At 41.5% G+C, this 21635-nt stretch overlaps 1 protein-coding gene across 5 annotated transcripts in view; it reads right to left on the bottom strand.

Annotated features, from left to right (window-relative positions):
- Window positions 1-7217: 7217 nt before the first annotated feature.
- The window catches only part of EVI5 (ecotropic viral integration site 5), a 70953-nt gene continuing 56535 nt past the window's right edge, over window positions 7218-21635 (bottom strand). For all 5 annotated transcript variants that reach the window (XM_036387425.2, XM_036387427.2, XM_036387422.2 and 2 more), the window contains one exon: window positions 7218-8495. In XM_036387425.2, coding sequence (XP_036243318.1) covers window positions 8190-8495 — 306 coding nt within the window. In that variant the 3' untranslated portion in view covers window positions 7218-8189. The remainder of the gene's footprint in view (window positions 8496-21635) is intronic.

Here is a 21635-nt window from a genome sequence, read left to right as displayed (position 1 = left end):
GCTCGCCTCGCCCCCTCTTCCAGGAGTGCAGATAACTCAGCCTCCAACCGCCCCCAGCCAACGCCTTTTACCCCCCCTTCCTTCCACCGTGGCCTTGGGGCCGCCCCGGACACGCTCCGACAGCCGCTGCCGGATTGCGGGGAGCAGGCAATAACAGCAGCTGGCACCGTTCTTCGGACGAGCGGGGGCTGAGTGAGCTAGGGGGTGCGGTCGGGTGTTATCCCGTCCCTCCAAGTGGGCACACCGCGCCTCCGTGTTTGCCCCTGCGCCGGCAGCCGCGGCAGAAGCGGTGCCATCCGAAACAGCTTACCACGTCCCACCACCCTGGACGGGCTGGCCGGCGCGGGGTTGTTACCGGGATGGGAGGGGGAGTCGTTACAAACCCGACAGCCCAAACCTGGCGCCTGAGAGGCTGCTGCTGTCGGAGGGACTGATTCACCCATCCCGCGCGAACCACGATAACACGAAAACGAACAAAACGGAATCTCTCCTCCAGCCCGCAGCTGTCGGCGCCGCGCCACCTTGCAGCTGCGAGCACCGAAAGCCGGGGCGGGGAAAGGAGACAAGGTGGGAAATCTCCTGCGGGAGTCGGGGGGGACCGGGTTAAACAAAACTACCCCGAGCCGACTCTTCGGGAGAAGGCCGGAGAGGTTCATTCGAACCCATCCAGCACCGGGCCGCCTCTGCCGTTACACTTGACTTTAATCCACGTTCGTTTGGGGGGATAGGGGACTTCGGAGGGTTGCAAACGGGGAAGAGAGGGAAGAGCCCCAGCCCACCAGCTGGGGCCCAGGAACTGCCCCGCAGGTGGCGGCACTGGCTGCGCCACAAAGCTCCGGCCCGTCCGCGCCCGGCAGGGGCAGGGCTGCTCAGCGCTGGCGGGGAGGCGCCGCCCCCCGGGTGGGAGCGTTGCTGCCCGGATCCACCTGTGCCTGCGTTCATCCTTGAGCAGGGGCTAGCAGCCGGCGGGCCCGCACGGAGGGGGCAGAGAAATCAAAGCGGCCCGATAACGCGTTACCCACCCGCGCCCCGACAGCAACCGCTGCGGCAGCCGTTGGGGGCTCCGGGCTCCGGCGCCTCTCCTGCCGCGTGTTTCCCTCCAAAAGTCACGCCGCGGAGGCGCCGCCGGCTTCCCAAGGCCGAAGCTGGCCAGGCAGGTGCCAGGCCCGTGGGAAGGCAAGTCCCGCAGCCCACCTGGCCGCCGCTCGCCCCGGCTCCCGCTGGCCGCGCCCGCCTGGCGGCCGTCACTGCGGGGGCGCGGGGCCGGCGCCGGACCGCGCGGCTGAGACAGGGCCGGAGCGGCGCGGGGTCCCAGACGAGAGGAGAGGGGTCGCTGCCGCCCCAGCCCGCCCGCCGGCAGCTGCCCACGCGAGGCGAGAGAAGCGAGAACGCTTACCCATTTGGAGGGCCGAAGAAAGCTGGGCTGCGGACGGGGTATGCGCGGCAGCCTGCTAATTTGTGTGACTTTAAATTTAGCCTCCCTTTAAGGAGCAATGGTGCTTGAGTTGGCTTTTTTTTTTTTAACTTTTCTGTCTCTCTCAACTCCTTCAGAGCTCGGCCCCCTAAACCACAAATTCCACTTCCTGAGCGTTAGTTAGGAGCTTCTGCAAAAAAAAAAAAAAAAAAAAAAAAAAAAAAGCGCCAAAGCCTCACAAATCAGTAGTGTTCCCCGCCTCTGTTTCTCTCTCAGTTTTCCTTAAATGAAAACGTCTTACCGTATTCCACCTCACAGAGCTCTCTGAAGTGACATCGAAGTGTCATTCTGGAATCGGGCGTCTCGTTTCTCTCGGGGTTCTGCTCTAGAAATTACACACATCTATCTGAACTATTCTTGGATCCCCTTCGACTTCCGCAACGAGAACAAGTCACAGATTCAAAACACAGATTGATTCGGGCGGGCAGAGGGCAGGGGCAGGGGCAGCCGGCGCTCGCCCTGCCCGCTCCGCGCCGCATCCCCTTCCCTTGGCCCGGCAGTGGGGGAACACACCGCCCGCCGCCATCGGGCCGTGCATGGCGTTGTTATCGGGGCTAAGGCCGGGCCCTGGGCGCGGAGACCTCTCCTAGGCTTGAAATAACTTGTTGTGGAAAACTCTTCTGGGATAAATACGCCCAACGGCGCTGAAAATACCTTAAGAACCAAACCTAGAGGTTTGCTCATTTCCCTTCGGATTTAGGTAATGGTTAAATATGGAAGGGGTAGGCGAGAGGTGTCGTCCCCCCGTCCCGTCCCCCCCACCCCTCCCGGCTACTGTTGCTTGACAGCGATTCAAACACTAAGCGGAGCGGAGCCAGGCAAAGTGGGGAGAGATTGCCCTCCTCCTCGTCTGCGTGCCGGTGCTCAGGTGCTAACTCGGGGAGGATCCGTGGGGCACCGCGACGAGAACGGTAACGGGATTCGCATCAGGCAGCATCCTGCACCAGTGGGGACCCCTGCGTTGCACAACGGGGAAGCCTGCTCCCTTCTGCAAAAAGCAAAGGGTTCGCCTTGCTGTATGCACACACACGACCCCAAAATACAGTTTCCCAGGTCTGATCTCGGATTCCTAATGCAGCCAGGAAGTCAGGCTTAGGTCTTCGGTATCTTTCTGAGGCGGTTCTGGGCTTCGGTCTTAGACATCTCAGGCCATCAGCAACTTCGTTTCAGTGACAGTAGGGTCGACTAAAGTGCGACACTGCAGTGAGCGATTCGAGGTTTAACACCATTTCCCGTTCAGAAACGACAGAAGCAAACTTCAGCTTCCCTCACGCTCAGGAGTATGCTGGCTTTGAGACCAGATGCTTATTTTTCTCCACCACTCCCGAAGTATTTACAGAAAAATTAGCCACTGGGTTCTTGTGAGCCCCTACGGTTCATAGGACTAGCCCGACTTCCCAAAATCTAGCTAAGCAAGTGACCACCACCTCGAGTAAAACTGTCCAACAGCTGTGTGATGCTTTACTGTGACACAAAAGGAAGCTGAAGAACACGACTGATAGCTTCATTTTTGCCGGAAAGTTCCTGGCGCTGGGCACAGCAGTTTTACTTTTCGCGGTCGCCTTGCTGCCATCAGCCTTAGGTTGATTACTCCGAAGATCATTCACGCCTTCAGCTTCAAGAAGCAATGCTGGAATCAGTAGAAACAACGAGATTAGAACAACTGAGTATAATTTCGTGTATGTGTCTCCGTTGACTCACTGTTACTTTTTGCAAAACAATCTTTCTCGTTTGCTTCTGAAATGGATGATAAATTCATGCCCTTTCGTTTACCTTGCTACACATCTCTCTGACTGTGTAATGAAAGCACCAGAACACATTAAATTACTAGTAACGCTCATAAATAATTGTGACCTGGTTACAAGAAAATACACATTCGGCTGTATATATGTAAATTTAAAATGTGTACAGGTGCTGCTGTGGGCTGCAAGGCGTGGTGATCCGTTCGGAGGGTATTTGCAGCCTTCCAGGAAGCGGGATGGGCTGCCGGGCGCCGAGTGGCTCCGCTCGGGGCTGTCCTGCGGGAGGCACCCTGCTGAGCCCCTTGAGCTCAGCCCACCTGCGGACGGCCCTTTCTCACCTACTGCTTCCTAATCAGGTTAAACCCCTTCAGCAGAAATAAATAAATCAAACGAGTGAACAAAGCAAATGCTAAATCCAGCATATAATCTCTCGTGTGAACGTGGGTGCTGCACGGGCACAGGGAACGCACCTCCGGCTCCTGGGATGTCAGCTTTCTCAAACGATTAGAGGAGAAACGGTACGAAACCGGCTGTGTTTCGTGTTTTGCAAAACTAGTTCGTGCTGAAGCACATCCTCTACCTTCCCGGATCTCGGCTGGACGGGCGATTTGTTTCACGCCTCCGGTGAGGACGGGGGAAGCGGGGCGCGGGCGCTGCCCACCGAGCGGTGCCGAGGATGACCCGAGGCTGCCTGCGAAGTTTTGTCTTTAGCCCTGTCACCGGAAGGTGCGCGAGCAGCAGCTTTGCCCGGGACGTGGCGGACTGCGGGTCATGACCCGGACCGGCGGTAGCGGGGGCCGTGAGGGCTCGCCCAGCCCGCTCTGCCCCGCGGGGGCCGGGCGCGGCCGCCTCGTGCGCGCGGGCTGCTGCGTCACGTGCCCGCGGGCGGAGGCGCGAAGCCGGCGAGGCGCGAAGCCCTGAGGGGAGCCCTCAGCAGCCTCCCACAGCCATCGTCCCAGGGCTCTGCCCACCCCGAGAGGAGCTGCTATCTGCACTACCAGCACGCCGAGCAGAGGTGAAGGGGTTCAGCTTTTATTCCTGGCTTACGGTGTGAACTGTGCCGCAGCTCAGTAACCTTTGAGATGGTCTTGCCTGTGCAGTGCCGAGCTGTGTGACAGTGCCAAGTGTTCTGTGGTCCAGCGTGGAAAAGCCATACGCCAAGCCCAGAGCTGGCACAGCGATGTAATTAATGGGAAATGTAAGGCTGGGTTTTAACGAAATTACTCTAATACTTCTCTCAAAGTGAGTGTGATATTCAAAGTTAAACATTAAAACTTCGTAAGATGCATTTGAATGCAACGGGACATAATTGTTATACCATTGTGACAAGAGAGGGGAATAAATAAATAAATAAAATGAGGGGTTTAAAGTAGGGTGGGATTATGTAATAATCGTGTTTAAGATTGAAGAGCTACTCAGGGTAATTCACTGCACGGTTTACAGTAGCTGCCTGGTGTCAGCATTAGAGCTAAAACAACATCAGATAAAGCACCAAAGGTGTCAAGCTGGAGGTGAGATCTTTGCGTTCAGAAGTGATGAGACACTTTGCAACAGGAGGAAGGATTTAAAGGACAGGATCTGGCAGGTTAGCTGCTTGGTACAGAGGGGAGGAGAAGTGGTTTCCTGAGCCAGGATTGGGAGAAAGCAGCAAAAAGGATGATGCTGTGGGGAATTTATACCCACTTTAAAGTGATAAAAGTTGGGATCACAGTTATGCAGAACACTTCCACTATGAAAAGCTGCTAGAACTTGTAGCACTGTGCATTCCGTTGGGAAGGGTGTCTTTACCTTTTTAAAACCTTGCTTGTTGTTTTTTTTTCTCCCAGCATCTTATCACTACCTTCTCTGTGGTCCTCCTTGTGGCATAAACACATACTGTAAATATGTCAGAAATTAATCAGTGATTTTGATTCCAATTTTTTTGATTGCTGGGGAAACCAAAGAAACTTCTGCTGCTCCCAGAGCAGATTAGAAAATGATCACTGTGAGCACAAACTGGAGAAAGTGATGGTAGGCTGTCGTGTTGAAGGCTAGGATGAAAAGAGGGATTCCAGCTTTGGGAAGGAGTGGACCCAGAATGTACCTCCATAGTGAACAGAAAACAGTTGAATCAATAGTTACAGAACTATAGACTATGCAAAATATTCTCATAGGAATTCTAGTTTTCATAGTGGGGCACCAGAAGTTTTGGTCACTTGTGCAGTACTATGCAATTCAAAGAGTTTACATGCTTTTTCACCTTATGCTTTTAGTATTTATATTGAGCTTTTCCAGCCTGCATGCAAGAGCAAATCTGAGCAAATAGCAACGTTTGTTAGAAGGTAATGAAAGAAAGGTCATGGTGTGTAGCATAATTAGCATGTTTTATTTGTTGACACATTATTATATATATTGTCTATTATGTTAATGATTTGTCATTATTCTGATGTATATTCAAATTATAATATACATAGGCAAAGAGATTAGTGTCATTTGTTGGCCAGAAGACTTGGAGAAAAAGCAGAATGATTCTGAAGAACCTATCCTGGGCTGCCTTTCTAGGATAGTCAGTGTATAACCAAGTCTGAAACGGCAGTGTGTTCAGTGATTCATTTTTATCACTAGAAGAGATGTCAGTTGGATAAGGACTTCTGCATATTTTTATTTATGCTATTATTCAGTATCAGTATTTATTCTATTTGTATAATTTAAAACCACAAAAGTTCAGGAAATAACCCTTGCCATCTAATCTCATTTACTATCACTTGAACCATAAGGCAGTTACTGCAAAATCATAACACTTCACTATTCAAACAGACAGAGTTTTTATGGCCCTCCAACTGAATTTTACTCCTGCCACTTAGTACAGAACATTACCTTTAAGAGAGGCTTGCAGCTGGTACTGATGACAGGCAACAAGACATTTGTCACCTATCCTCTTGGGCAACAATGATCCAGGTGCAAACATCAGTTAGCAGATGCTCATTGGAAGGAAAGAAGACAACTGTTACTCATTTGTGAATGGAAGTGCTCCTGATTGGGTTTTGCATACATGACATTTTCAACAGGAATAAGAATCACTCAGCTAATCCAAGTCAGAAGTGGCAATTTCCACAGGCTGGAGGAAATTGTATATGTATGTATGTACTTGGAGGTACATATCCACTGGTAGGATGTGGGGAAATTTGGCAGAAATACTGAAACAAGTTAGGAGCTGCAGAAATCAGTAATCTGGAATTTGTCACCTACATGCTTAAAGATTTAAATTAGATTGCACCTAGGCAGATAGTTATAAATATTGTTGAGATGCCCATAATATGCTGTTTCCATACAGTCCTTATCATTCTTTGAGCATTTGTTATCTCCTAGTTGTGCTGTTTCTTTCTTAAAACACATTCAAACTAAAGGGAAAGGAAATGCCTAATAGGACCAGCAGGTGCATTCAGCAGAACACTTCCGCACTTTTTTTGCAAATTTAAACAACTACACTGCTTCTCGTGGGTAGCAAGCCAGTTAACATACACACTGCTTATCAGTACCAAACTTCTGCATCACTACTTTTTATTTAATAGAACAGTTGTAAACATTACTAAAAGAAGTCTTAAGGATTGCCTAATTACATAAGATGGCAATAACAGAACATTCTTGACTCTAGAATGTGTCTGCAAGTGCACATAAATGTTCATATGACAACAGTAGGATATCTTGTTCTGTTCAAGAAGCTCAGGCTGTTTGACCAGATCTCAGTTTTCAGGAGCCTGGAAGCAGATTGCTCAGCTCAGCTCTTACTGCTTTGCTCAATCACAACTATTTGGTGGTGGCACCAATTGTTTATTTCCTAAATAGCTCTGTAATATAAACTCTAAGAGGACTGAACGTATTTCCACTGCTCTGTGTATTTATTAAAACTAAGACATGAATAATTCTTCACCTTATTTGAACCTAGCTAGAGCCTATGCAAGTCACTATGTGGTAACCAAGGACTATAGCTTGGACGGGACTAAACGGTAAATGCTGCAACCTTGTTAAATCATGAAAAATTTATTTTCATTACATATACATGAAGGTAAAAGATTTCAGTCAATAGTGTTTTGAACAAGCATTTCTGACATGAGCCTGTTAGTGTAGCTAGGCTGAAACTTAATGCAAAGTTAGTGTTTTACCTTTATTTAGTAATTCACTTTTAGTGTGTATATACAGAATTCATTTTCCTGTTAGAATACCAGAGACAGTAATATCGCAACATTTACATTCCTCATATAAAATGGAGTAATGTACATTTTCAGCTTGGTGTAGATACATAAATATGTACAAAATAAACATTATTGTAATTAACATATTCAGACCATTTATTATTTAGCAACATCAAAAGCAGATGCACATAGATTTAAGTGAAAATGGTGAAAAACACCTTTATGACATTAGTGACCATTATTTGCATATATGAAGTAGTACAGATAAAGGCTTGCCTTTCAAGCCTTCTGTGGGCATCCAATAACTTTAGTAAAAAACCAAAACTAATTGAGAAGCATAAGATAATTATATATATATACGTGTGTCATGATCAGATGGTTTACTAGGGTCCATCTTGATCACAAAAGGATAACAATGTAAAACATACACATTTGTTCAGAGCATAAAATATTGCACAAAAGCAATTTCTTTTGAGGAAAATAATTCCTGTGTTTGTGAACAGCAAAACTGCTTCTTACACATTAAAGAAATATTATATTTGCAGTTTCTAAACCAAAGAACATTCAGTAATACTGTCAAAACTGTCATCCATCAACTTCTTCCCAGCCTGTTTTATGGCAATGGTATGTCATTAGCAAGATTTGGCAAAGAGAGAAGGCAGATAGACAGTACTTGTATATATTTATCACAGGCCAGACCAATCCAATAGTTACCTAAACCAACTGCTGGATGGTTTCAGTTCCCTCAAAATTTCAGCCTTAAAGAAATATGGAAGTCTTCAGTGCTAGTCACAGTGATAATCACACAGTAGTAGAGTAAGATTCTGTTCTTCTCTGCTTGGAAACCATCTTGTCTGAATTCCCAGTCTGAAGGGCACTTTCCTCAGTATCACTGTCACTGCTGTCTACGAGTGTGTGATCCAAAGATATCTGACCAGTCCTCCTGGGAAGATGAAAGTTCACCCCACTCTCCTGTATGGAGTTAGTTAGAAAATCTTCATCAGAAGAATGAAATGATTCATCATCTCCTGTGAAATGGTTGACAATGTGAATCCCATCAAAAGTGGGTTGGTCTGAGAAGCTTCTCTGGCCTTTTAGACATTTGATCTGTTAGAAAAAGTGGAAGTTGACAGTTAATCACAGCACAAGAGTCCAGCAATAAAAAACCCAAACAACAAAAACCAAACGAAACAAACAAGCGTATTATCAAGAAATGCCTCATTGAACTCTTACTGGATAAAATAAAAGACCAGAAAGTAGCACATTTGATGATCACTTCAAGTATTACAGTTCTAAGGTTTAATAATCAAGGTACCTAGAATCAGTAATGAAAGATTCTGCTTTTACTGCATCTTTAATATCCCCACAAGGATGGCTTCTGTCTTCTAGAGTGGCCTATTTGTTTCAACAGCACTTTTGGCCTTGACATTTTACTTTATAGCTCCATTCTTTCTCATATTGCCTGATTTCTCACTTGAGAAAGCACCCCCCGTTCAATGAACATAGGAACAGCATGGTTTGAAGAATGCGTGGGTTGAGATATGAAGGAAAGCCAGTTTGGGTAGGTTTAGTCTGATTGTAACTATTATTAGTCCTAGTTGGCTCCCAAGTAAATATTGCCAGCTTCTCAGAGTCACAGAAAAAAATCCCCAAGAGATGTTTAGTTCAGTCTACATTGTAACATTAAGTATCTTAATTATCTAATTCAGATCCTATGAGATTTCACATCAAATACTATGAGAGAAACATCTCTGTACAGCATAAAGAGATTGTAGTTGCAATTTTAAGTGAATGTCAAACAAGACAGAATTGTTACCTGACCACAGACAGACAATATTTTAATTCAATGTGCTGAAGAGTGATACACAATTTCAACCATGCATTCAAACTACTCAAAACTAAGACCCAAAGCACTAAAGTTTGGCAAGTCTCCTATTAATTTGATGAAAAATAACTGCAACTCATGGAAGACATTGGAGGTTTGTTGTTTTTGTGGTGTTTTGGTTTGTTTGATCTAGAATTTAATTTTTGTTAGCTTTTAGTAGAAGATACCTCAGGATCAGTTTGACAGTCTGCGATATTAAGATAAAAAATCCTGAGGCTGCAGATAAATATTAAAAATGGATTATAGAGCCTTCCTGATGTCACTCTAAAAGCTTAAAAGATGCACCTAGTGCTAATTTGGAAGCGGCTTTTTACAGTAAGAGACCTGGAGAATTGAAGGAATAAAATGCTGAAGCGTTTCTTTACCAAAATCTGTTTGATGTTTCAGAAATCTGAGGCAATATTCACTTTGATAAATAAGAAGTGCTTGTATGTTCTTGGTATTGACACCAATAGGAGATTTTTACCTGTCCGTTTGGGGAAGAAGGCATCTCTGTACTTACCATGAGCTTGTGCAGAAGATGAGAATAAAAAAGGAGTTGAAAAAAGATCACAAGAGTCATAATCATGCTAGAAGCCATTAAATTGCATGTTAGCACGTAAAAACTCCAACTTTTGCTGTTATAGTAAAAAATCCCTGTTAGGAATATGGGAACATGATGTAGATCTAAACCTTTGTGGTTACTGTGCATACTAACATTAGTTTTTTGCATTTTCTTCACATACACATAGGCTGCTGTTGTTTCATAAGGACTTTATACAAAGACAAGAAAAACAGAGCTCCACACTTGTACAGCATAACTCATGATGCAAGCAAAACCAGCTTATATCAAATATAAATATATCTGGAATAGATAATTTTTACTAGCTTATATATCTAGATGTAGAAAGCCTGGTACAGAAATTCTTGTGTTATTTAGAAATATTATTCCTGAAAATATCCTGCAATATGATCAGATTAGCTAGCCCATGAATTTTCCAAAACAGCTATCAATTTTAGTCACTAGGAAAATAAAACACAGAAACCCAACAATTTCTCTCCACCCTTACCACAGGAAAAAAAAGAACTGCTGTACAAGTGACTACGAACTTCATATTAGTAGTAAGAAATTATATGCTTTTAGGTCTGTACAGTTAAGCCATTGGTTCACCTGAAATTATAAAGCTGATACTCAATGTTAGTTGTTTGGAACACTCAGCCAAGCCAATGACCTCAACTGTTTTTGTGAAGACTTAAACATGATACCTTTAGATGAAGTTATTTAGGTAACATGACAAAATCATGGTTTCACAGTTTTAGGCAGCAACTGTTCCAAATGGGAGTCTGTGGAAAATGCTGTTGGTGAAGATAATCATCAATAGACACAGCCTTTGCCAGTTCCTGAAGGGAGTCTCAGAAAACACTGTGTTATCTTTTATGCATCCTTTTGTTAGAAGACCAAATCTCTGACTTTCCAGAAACACTTTTGATCTGCAGCTTTACACCTGGCTGCCTTTTTTCTTAAGCACTCCTTGCATGTAAGGGGAAACAGACCGCTGTGAAGAAACATAACACACTGCAGAGAATACACACTACACAGTTATCAATGGTCACACAGCTCCAGAATTTGTCTGCTTCAGAAATGGCCACTTCAGCCAGAACACTGTGGCATAGACCTTGTTTGTATTAGAAGAATCAACAGGCTGGAGAGCAGCGCTGCTGAAGAGGACACTGGGATCCTGACACAAGGAAGGCTAACTCAAACCCACACCATCCCTGGGCAGTGAGGAAGGTAACAGCATGCTACGCTGCACTGACAGGGGCAAGTGTACTTTCATAGTTGAAAATTGTTCAGGGCCCCTTCAACCTAATATTTGTTCAGGAGCATTTCTGAAGGAGCTTGATTATTTGGAATTTTTATTGCAACAGGAAGGCTTTGAATGGCTTCTCAGAGTATTTGAAACAACTTGCAGACAGCCCGCACTCCAATGCAATTAAATACAGGTGGATAATGCAGCATAAAGCTACAATTGAAGTTTCCTAAAATTAAGTTTTGTACTCTCATATAATTTTACAGTCTAGCAAGTGAGGCTCTACACTTCTAAAAGAAAAAGCAGTATCTTTTTTCAAGGGAGGAACTTGACTGTACTATTGGCTCAGGGCAATGGTCCCTCAGCCTAATATGGTGTCTCCAACAGTGACAACAGGACGTTCACATTACCAAGCCTCCATTCACTTGGCCAGAAGCTGGTGTAGCAAATAGGAGTGAAATCCTTTTCTAGCTGCTTCGGCATACGTTTATAGATCAGCTGTCCCTGACTCATCATAAATTTGCTGTCTACCTCCACATCTCCTGTGGCAGCAAATTCCAGAAATTCCTTTATTTGTTTTAAATTAATCTACTTGTTTTAGTAAGTGCCCCCAGATTCTAATAATGCAGGAACAAGTGGTGAAAAGCAGTTCTGTGGTCATTATTCTGAAACTTTAATCATAGTACCTTCTTCGGTTTTCTCTCTAGAGCAAATGACTTCCAATCCATTTTAGCCTCTCATAAACAGGTGTTAACCAAGACAACCATCATTCAGTTCCCTTTAACTTTCCTACAGACCTTCTTTAAATTCCCTACATCCATCTAGATACCAAGTGGCAATAGAACTCCCTTTATTTGGTTTTTAATATGCTTCCTATTAATGCCCAATGTTGCCTTGTCTGGTTTGGCTGGTGCTGCATGCTAAGCCAGTGTCAGAGGACTCAATACCAACTGAAAACATCTTTCCTGATTTGTAACTACCAATTCTATGTTTGCCATCGTGTAGGCATGGCTTAGATTTTGCGATAGGTGAACAACCACCTTATTCACACTGAAATTAATTTGTCAGCTTTTTAAGACAGACTTGAGACTTGTTGTCAGTGTCTTATTTGAACATGGGAAAAGAGCTTAAGGTAGGAACTAAAGCATTAGGCCACGATCTTGCCATTCATCTAGCCAAGCATATTGAGACAATGGGAAATCCAACTACGAGCTTGGAATGCAGGATGTGTGGACCCAACCCAAACACTCCCCCCATACCCTAGTTCTACTCTATCCTTATCCCTGAAGGAACTACAGCCACGTTGAGCAAAGGACGGACTTGCACCCCAGGGTCTCTTAGTTTCTCTTCTCTTTTATACAGTCGATATCGGTTAAAGGCTTTCAGTTTTGGGTCTGGCCTTCCTTCATGTGAAGGGAACTTGATCTCTGTCACTCCAACAAGTAACATTTAAAGGAACCTGTTTCTTACTGCTTCAGTTTGCAAGAATCTCAAATCTGATCTCTAAAGAAAAAAAAAAAACAACAAAAACACAACCAATAAAAAACCATGTCTGGTAAACCCCCATGTGTTTTGCTTTTAATTCTCAAATCCAGGTCATGTTGTCTAGATGACTGCAACTTCAACCCAGTTAGTTTTTACTACAACACATTTACATGGTCTTTAGGACATTTCAAAGGGTTAATAACATTATGTGATCAAAATATATGTCATCATTATTCCTTCAAAAGCCAGCTGAATCAACAACAAAATCTTAATAACGTGCACATTTATATATTTTCTTGTGTCTAAAGAATTCAGCATTTTAAAGACAAACTGTTATGTCTACTGGTCTGCGTATGAAAAAACTGTACATACTCTTAAGAGGTAACAGTGTACTTCCACAAATATAGAAGAGCTGAAAAAAGGCTAACAATCAGATCCTTGAACCTTAAAATAAACTTTCTTACCTGATGCTGACTGCCTCATCAAGCCAGGCATGAAGGAGAAACAGTAAAGAGAAATTTAGAAGTTTTAAACAATTCAAAAGGTGTTCCATATTAAATCATAGAATCAAGTTTGAAGGGTGATAGTCAGTTGCAAGCAAGTTATATTTCTAAGTCCCTCTGCGTTTTTTGAGTAGGGAACATAGGCTAAACTTTCAAGGACTTTGTGAAACAGTTTGACTTAAGCTCTGGGAGACATTTTTATGTTGTAACCTGTGAGGTTTTAAGCTAGGAGTTCAGTGGTGAAAAGTGGAACTAAAACGCTACTGTCTGCTCCCTTTAAAAGGTTTCAATCAGTAATTAATTCCTGAAATTTACTCAATTCCAAAGTAGTAAAGACAGGTTTTAACAAAGCTTGCCAATAAGTATTAAATCTAGGCACAGTAACATAACCAAGAAATACACAAGTGAGATGGAAATGTGACCATTGCGTTGGGTGAATAAAAATGGTTTTGGCAGAAGGCAGTACAGAAATTTAAATGTTTATTTAAAGAATAAAGATCCTGAATTCTCAGTGCTTTTACTTGTAAGAAGAGGAAACTAAAAATCAGAGTTCCCTCTTTATGTGTTCTAACCTTAGTAACATTTGAAAGTCTTCATAAGATTTCCTACTTAAAACCCAAATATGATTCAAAAGAAAACTAGAATGCTGCTGAAAATATGATCTAACCACATTTAGCTGAAGAAACAAGTCATAAGGATTTTCAAATACCTTTCCTATAATTCATAAAAATATTGTCAACTTGGCACCATGAAAATAGAGATTTAGAAAATTACAAGTCAATTAAAAAATCAGTTATGATCTATTAAATTATAATCACATTTAACATGAAAAAAGCAAATTAATTGTAATTCTTAAAAATTCCTGAGACTGTCCACAACATCTAATGGGATCCCTTATCCTACTTAACAGCTGACTGCTCCTTAGTGATGACTCTCCTACTGTAACAAGATGAGTCCAGTTTAAGGCACAGAGTAGTACACTATCACCTCATTTAAAAAACTCCCACTAACTTCTTTTGGAAAAATGCTTATCACAGCAAATCAAGTAAGTGAAGCATCTCCAACGGAATTAGTAGGAAATATGTTGCCATTAATGACAAGTATCAGTCCAGACAAATATTCCATCCAGCAGGTATTAGAATGCAGCAGCCATTCTACCCCTGTACTCAGCACTAGTTAGGCTGCACTTCAAGTGCTGTTTTCAGACCTGGGCTCCTTAATTTAGGAGGGATGTTTAGATGCTCAGACACATCCAGAGAGGGCAACAAGCCTGGTGAAAGGCCTAGAACACAAGCCCTGTGAGGAGCAGCTATAGGCACTGGGGTTGTTCAGCCTGGACAGGAGGAGGCTTATCACTCTCTACAACTCCCTGAAAGGATCTTATAGCAAGACAGGGGTCTTCTCCAGGCAACCAGCAACAGCACAAGAGGACCAAGTAGTAAGCTGTGCCGGGGAAGTTTAGGCTGGACATTAGGAAAAACATTTCCCTCAGAAAGAGTGTGTGGGGATTGGAATGGGCTGCCCAGGGAGGTGGCAGAGTCTCTGTCCCTGGAGGGGTTTAAGACTGGATGCAGCAGTTAGTACCATGGTCTAGTGGTGGTGTTATAGGTGTGATAAGGTGGTGTTAGGTCATAGATTGGACCCAGTGATCTCAAAGGTCTTTTTCAACCTAGTTAATTCTGTGATTTTTGGAGTTTATAAACTGATTCAATCTAATATAGCTGCAGCATCATTTATCTACTTCTCATTTCTTCAAACAATTGCAGCAAAAAAAAAAATTGAAACTGGCAAGAGTAGCTCATGGGAAATCAGAGCAAGCAGTAAACTCCAGGCTGGATAATCCTACTGTGGGCCCAAGCCAGAGCAGTGGTGAATGGCAGTCTTAAATACCTGAATCAACCTAGGCTCCTTCTTCTGCCTGTGCCAGCATGGCTGCTATTCTTAAAAGTTAAAAAACCCTCTGGACTGACTTTTTTTTTCCCTTTTACCACCTATAGTAGGCTTAAAAGCAACAGTCATGAGGTACTACAGCATAAATTGAATCTGCCCCACTCATCATTAGCTCCTTGGAAACCAAGATTGTGCATATGATTAATTACTGAAGTCTCCTGTTTAAGGAAACTATTACCTTTGGTTTTGAAACTCATACTTTTAAGAGGATGACCAACATATTGCTGTACAACCTGAAATATTTATCTCAAATGAACTTTGCTGACCATACCACTAAGAGGAGATAAGTGTGTTGTAAGTGAAAAGCAAAAGAGCAGCAGAGAATTTCCAAGACTGAGTAATTTCAGGCTTTAGGATTTTTTTTATCAGCATTTAAATATTTGGCTTCTGTTTTAAACTGCCAGCTTTCATAAGTCATAATCAGTCTAAGAGTAATACAAAATGTATTACAAAACCCCTATAACTGTCAGGAAGCGTAAATAAATCTACAGAATAAAGTCTACTGAAGCTCACCTCCAGTTGTCTACATGTTTATTTCATACTGCTCTGAATGTACTCTTAAGTTTCTTGACTCAAGTTTTTTATAAAAAGTGGGTTTTTTCAACATCATCATTGTGAGAGTACTCGAGCTAAAATGAAATATGATGTTAAATTAAATGTATGTTGTAGATCAGTTTTACCATAGACAAGTCTGCTGCACTGTAAACGTGACAAAGATTAAAACCAGCAACAAGCGTTCAGACCAGAAGGTTTCCAGTGAATCAGAACAGGAAACCAATAAAGCAATCAATGGGAGGTCATGACTTTTTGATCACTGCACTATATGGTTAAGCATCTGGTTTTGATCTAGTGCAGTCTAATCAAGTTTAACTTTGAAGTTAGGTATCAAATATACAATTGAAAGAGCAACAGCACTGAGGAATACCCAGCTTAAATGCTGTTTTGAAAAGAAGTCGGTATTTAGTAACTGTGTCAGCTTTTATTTCTTGAGGGAATTTTTCTAAGAGCTGACAGGTTTGTTGTAGTGAGACTGTGTGCAATTCCAAAGGAAGGTCCAGGATGACAGGCCTAGGAATTTTCCTTCTACCTCCTAGCTAGTTATTTATAGAAAGTTCCCAGAAACTCTTTCTACAAGAAGCTGTAATGGAAGTGTTTGTTTGGTGGGAGGACACAGCAACAAAAATATTTTAAAACAGCAGTGCAATCACACTTCATGTACTGCAATTACTACATTCAAGAAAACACCTAAATCTCAATATTCCTCCCTACCTTATGCATCTATAAATATAAATGTCACTGAAACCACAAGTATTAACTAGAATGTACTGGCTGATAGAGACTGAAAATGCACCCAATTACAGGCAACAGTTACAGGAAATGAGCATTTCACACTTTTACTCTGTCATTTAAAAGCAGGACTTAAACTCAGCATTTTTAAATGGACTAAGTAACATTTCTGCCCTTGATTGCAGAAGCTACTTTCATCTGTGCTGACTGGCACTCAAATTGATAAAAGAATTTTAGAAGGTGTTTCCACCACACTTCCACTGTTTGCCTGCTTATATTCAGATAAGCTTACAGAGACCTATAACAAACTAATATATAGTAATCTTCTGCTGAGCTTGTTTTCTCCCAAAGCTGGCACCTGTGTATGGGTGCTAATCCACAGTTTTTGCAAGGAACAACTACTCAGATAAACCAATAGACCGTCAATTCCTCCATTTTTTAATCCCCAAAATTTTATTTATAGGCAGAAAAACATGACAGACCCTGACATAGCTCTAATCAGTAAAGCAGACAGGTCACACAGCTTCAACAATCAAGAACATTATAATGCCATGATAGAGAAATAATTTCACCTCTAATCAGTTTACTTGCTTTGGCAATCCATACAAAGTTTAAAGGACACAGTGGAATTAATTATAGCTAGCTATATTTATCTCTAATGCTGCAATCAAGAACTATCACACTGCTCAGCAAGACAGATCTAGAGCTGTGATGTGTAGGATACAGTCAGCACAAAGAAGGGGGAAAATGTTTATAAAAACAGCAATCATCAATCTTCATTTTTTTTTAGGACTGAATTCAATCTGTCACTAGTGGCAGTGAAACAGTTAAGATTCATACCAAAAACCATTGCCCTCATCCAAGTAAACAAAGTCATACCTGTTCTGTTTAAGGAAGACTACACCACTGTCCTGGTTATATTGATCACATTTAGAGGTTTTCTTCCCTCTCACGAGGGATGGAAAATATTTTGTTGATGGTGTTACCAGGGGGGAAGGGAGAGGAATCAACTTTATCTGACAAAGATGACGATTCATGGAATGAAGTACCATCATTATGGAATCAAGACTGTCATTTAGGGCAAGTGTAACATGCCTGTGTTAATTACGTTGTGACCACTCAAAGTTAATTGAATTTAAAAAATGATGGTTATAAAATATACAGGGATTCCATTGCATGCTCCATCTGCCTGTTGATTGCTTGTTTAGTGAGATAGTTTCTAAAGGGAGTTGCTTTATTAAGGGCAATTAAATTGGAGAAAGCTACTGAACAATTAAATCTCCCAATCAGTTCAGTCTTTCAGTAATAATCTGGGTATTTTCAAGCCAGTATAACACCTCTAACACTTATAAGGACAAACCGAGTTAAAGGAATAAAGCAATTCACTTTTCTAAAGTATAGAGTATATATTTAACTATCCTGTGTAGACAAAGCTGCTACATTAGATTGGGTGTTTGCAAACCACATGACCTCACAAACGCTATCTTATCACATCACAGGTTCCTCAGACTGACCACAACCACTTAAATCAGACTCTGCCAGCACAGACATTCTGTAACTTTGACGCATACTAGTAAAGAAACTACATTTTTTAGCTGTCCTTGCAAGAGCTTTATTTGTGGGGAGGGAAAAATCTGATCATCTCTTGTCCAACTGTTCTTGCAAGATATGGTAAAAGAAAAGCACATGATTTATTGTGCTATAAACTTCCACCACAAGCTGAAATGCTTACTTTGTAAATCTGAGGGCTAACATATTTCCTTTCAGGGACAACATTTCTTATCAAGTAAGAAAACATTTATAAAGAGTCACATATTTTGAAAGCACTTGTCTAGTAAAAAATCTATTAGAAGATGTTAATGTGACTCTCGTCTGGATTAAGAAACAAGTGCTTTACAAGAGTTAATACAGGACTTTCAACCAGCATTACTGAGAACTATGAAGGGAAAACAATTGACTGAAGTAAAAATTGACTGGAATGAATCCCACAAATCTTAGCTGGTTTTATTGAAGTGTGCAAGTAAAATGACAGTTTCCAAGAGACAAATGTAGTCGTGCTTGCACTACTTGAAAAAGGAATAGTACACTTCTTCCAGAAGAAATGGAGGGGGGAGAAATAACTTGGCAAGAGACTGAGTGAAAGAACACTATATCTAATTGCATATATTACAGAAAGAGGAGGAGACATTTTGGGCCTTGCTGGTTTTACCTTAGTTCTGATAAAAGAAATGTTACCTATTTCTCTTCCTCAGGTACTTAAATGGTGATAAATTTGATCTTCTTTCATTCTCATTTGCGCATATGATCTGAGCCGCTGCTATCCATCACTCTCTAAGTATGTCCTCAGAGAAATTGAAAAAATTTCTGGTAGGCTGAACTTCAACTAGAATTCACCTTCCCCAGTCACTCCTCATCTCCACTATGCAAAGCTATGTTACTTACTCCAAGTTATTTGCTCTGCTTCTGAATGTAGTCTAGTGGTGCATCAGATAAGAAAACATTTGATTTAGTTAGCATTGAATTTGACTCAATGGAAGCCTAATAATAAAATTAACAGATGAAAGGAATATTGCTTCCACTGGTATTCCATCATCAAGCCCAGATGCAATTATTACAAGAGAGATAGGAGCTAGGAATCTGCTAGAAGTGGCCATCTTGTGCTACTCCAATGGGCCACAAGCAGTATCATCATTTTGTTCTCAGCTATAGCCAATGCAGAAATCATCATTTTACTGCTTGTAAAGACATACCCTCATCTCTTCAGGGGACAACCTGGATTCATCAGTGCTGGGGCCCAGAACCACTAACTGATTTAAGATTATTAGCTAACAATAAAAAATACAAGGAGGAAAAGCTTTAAAACACAGTTTACCTACCATATAAGTTTATGGCATTTAAGACTAAAGCAACTGTTGATGTGGTTTAATATTTCATTCTGTGTACTATAGTGCATTGAATTTTATTTAGGTATTAACAGTGTTGTCCATATAGGTGAATTTTTTTTAATCCTTCGCACTGATGGGCTACAAGTTGAGTTTCCCATCTCCATTTTAGTTTCAGTAGTGAAAGCCTAGAAACCTAATGCAACTTGCAAGATGTATCCTTAATTCAGCCATATAACCAATTACTTTGTTGGTCACAATTTATACATTATTTATCCTCAAAGTCATTACTTAAAGTGTCTTGAATTTTATTTACACAAGCAAAATCTTTTAAAAGCATAGTATTTAATCTCCAATTTTTATATCTCTTTTCATTAAGCCAATCTTAAAATGTTAGCTCACCAGGAGCACGATCAGACCAAGAGATAACACCTATATCAGAATCTTACTGACTGCATTAGGTTCTTAAGACATAATACCAGATCCATTCCTAGATAAACTATACCTATGTGCAAATGGAAGATTAGTAAACTAGTGCTCACTACTTCTTCAAAGAGCCATCAAGTTTTCAGATACTGAAATGGGAATTTCACTTAAAGGGACTACTATAAAGTCTTCTAAATGCCTGAAAATTATTTTGGCAGAATAGTAACGCTCCAGTTATTTGTCATGTTGTTCTTTTCCATCAGCCGTGCTGAGACACCGTTAACTTGTCATGCTGGACAACTTGCATTTTCTAAATGTTGGACCAGTGTATCACACTAACACCAGAATTTTGGTTTCATTCAAATATTGAACACCTGTGTAAGATTTGCACATCATCCTTGCTTCTTCTCAAAATATTGCAACTAATTATTTGTCAAGAGGACATCTCACTAGAAAGAACCAGCTAGAAGCTACATTCTCCCTCTGACATTGGTCAATAGCAGATGCAAGCACAAAAAAAAGACAAAACATGTAGTAGTACTTTCACAATATTCTTCCTAAACTCCAGCAATCATCTCTAGATTAATAGTGGGTGGAACAGTCCGTGCAGATGCACAGATGTCATAGTAAAAATGAAAAATGGGCTATCTTCAACATCCATATTCCTACTTTCTGAGGAAAAAAATGTCTTAAGTAAAGGAAGCACTATATATGTTCTGTATGTTGCTGTTGCTTTCATAAAGCTGTCCTCTAACAGACTGCCAATACACATCCACAATCCCAAACTGTAGAGGCTGCTTGCTTTTGTACAAGCAACATGTTAGACACAATTCAGCTTTTAATATGACAGCTGTCATAAGATTAAACCAAATCTACTTTTGAAATACTATAGTACATAAAGACAAAACCCTGAGATTTTACAGCAAAACAAACACATTATAGGATTCCAAGAGTGACAAAAATCACCTAACAGTGTGACAAAGGCAAACTTTGTAAAATTTCATGTGAAACAACTTAAACTTAAGCACTTCAGTCCTAAATCACAAAGTCTGAAAGACTGGAAACCACTTGCTTTTGTCTCCAAAGGTGTCTTGCGGTCTGCCAGTGTAATTTGTGGGTAAGCACATCAATTCTAATCTTTTGTACCACCCCTGTAATCTAGGTAACACATACAAGCCTTGCAACATCCAACAGGAAGCAGAAGCAGCTGCTGGGTAATATATATAAAGTGACTGCACATACAGAGAGGTAGTGCATGAAATGCAGAACTTCAGCAGTTTATAAATCATTTAATTCCATTCAGTTTGAATTAAAAGGAAAAGGTGGGAAACTACAAACAACTTCTTCCTTGTTTCTCCAGAATATGATTTGTGTTTAAAAGAGTAACAGCTTTTTCAATAATCATAGTTTTTCTTAAGCATTCAAATTTACTTAATGGAAACTTGTAACAGGCCAAACTTCCAATGTATTCATTTCCATATAGCTTAACAGCTTTACTTCAGTACTACCTACTTAGTGATCTATTCTCTTGAACAGTAAAAATGTTTCACAGAAGTTGCTTTCACATAACATTTCTGTATCCAATCAAAGGCAACTTCTGTGAAATGTTAGCATTCCTGGTGCAGCCTGCAAGTATCTAAGCACAGGACAACCTTAAAGGGTCTGTGTGCTCAGGCCATTTATGTTACATCAGTTAAAGCACAAGAACTGGGAGGTCAAGTGACAGAACAGACTGATCACTACACCTTATTTCTCCTGTACCATACATAGGGCAGCCAAGCTTCTGTACTTACTGACAAAAGTAACAAAAGCTGCTTGACAGAAGCTGCAGCCTGCAGGAGCTGCACATTGAGAAAGCATTTTAAGTTAAAATCCCACTAAGCTAGAAGTCAAGAATGTTGCAGAGATAGCTTTAAGAATGGGAGGGAAAAGGAAAAAGAAGAAAATGCTAGGCAGAAAGCCTTCAGTTAATGAAAAGAACAAATGGCAACTGAACACAAGATTCTGAGAAGGCAGAGTGTCTAGGGCCAGTACATATT

Source organism: Molothrus ater, chromosome 9 (genome assembly GCF_012460135.2).
Source record: "Molothrus ater isolate BHLD 08-10-18 breed brown headed cowbird chromosome 9, BPBGC_Mater_1.1, whole genome shotgun sequence".
NCBI classification, from domain to species: domain Eukaryota; kingdom Metazoa; phylum Chordata; class Aves; order Passeriformes; family Icteridae; genus Molothrus; species Molothrus ater.
The sequence above is the reverse complement of the archived record's forward strand: the minus strand, read 5'-3'. Positions and strand labels throughout refer to the sequence as shown.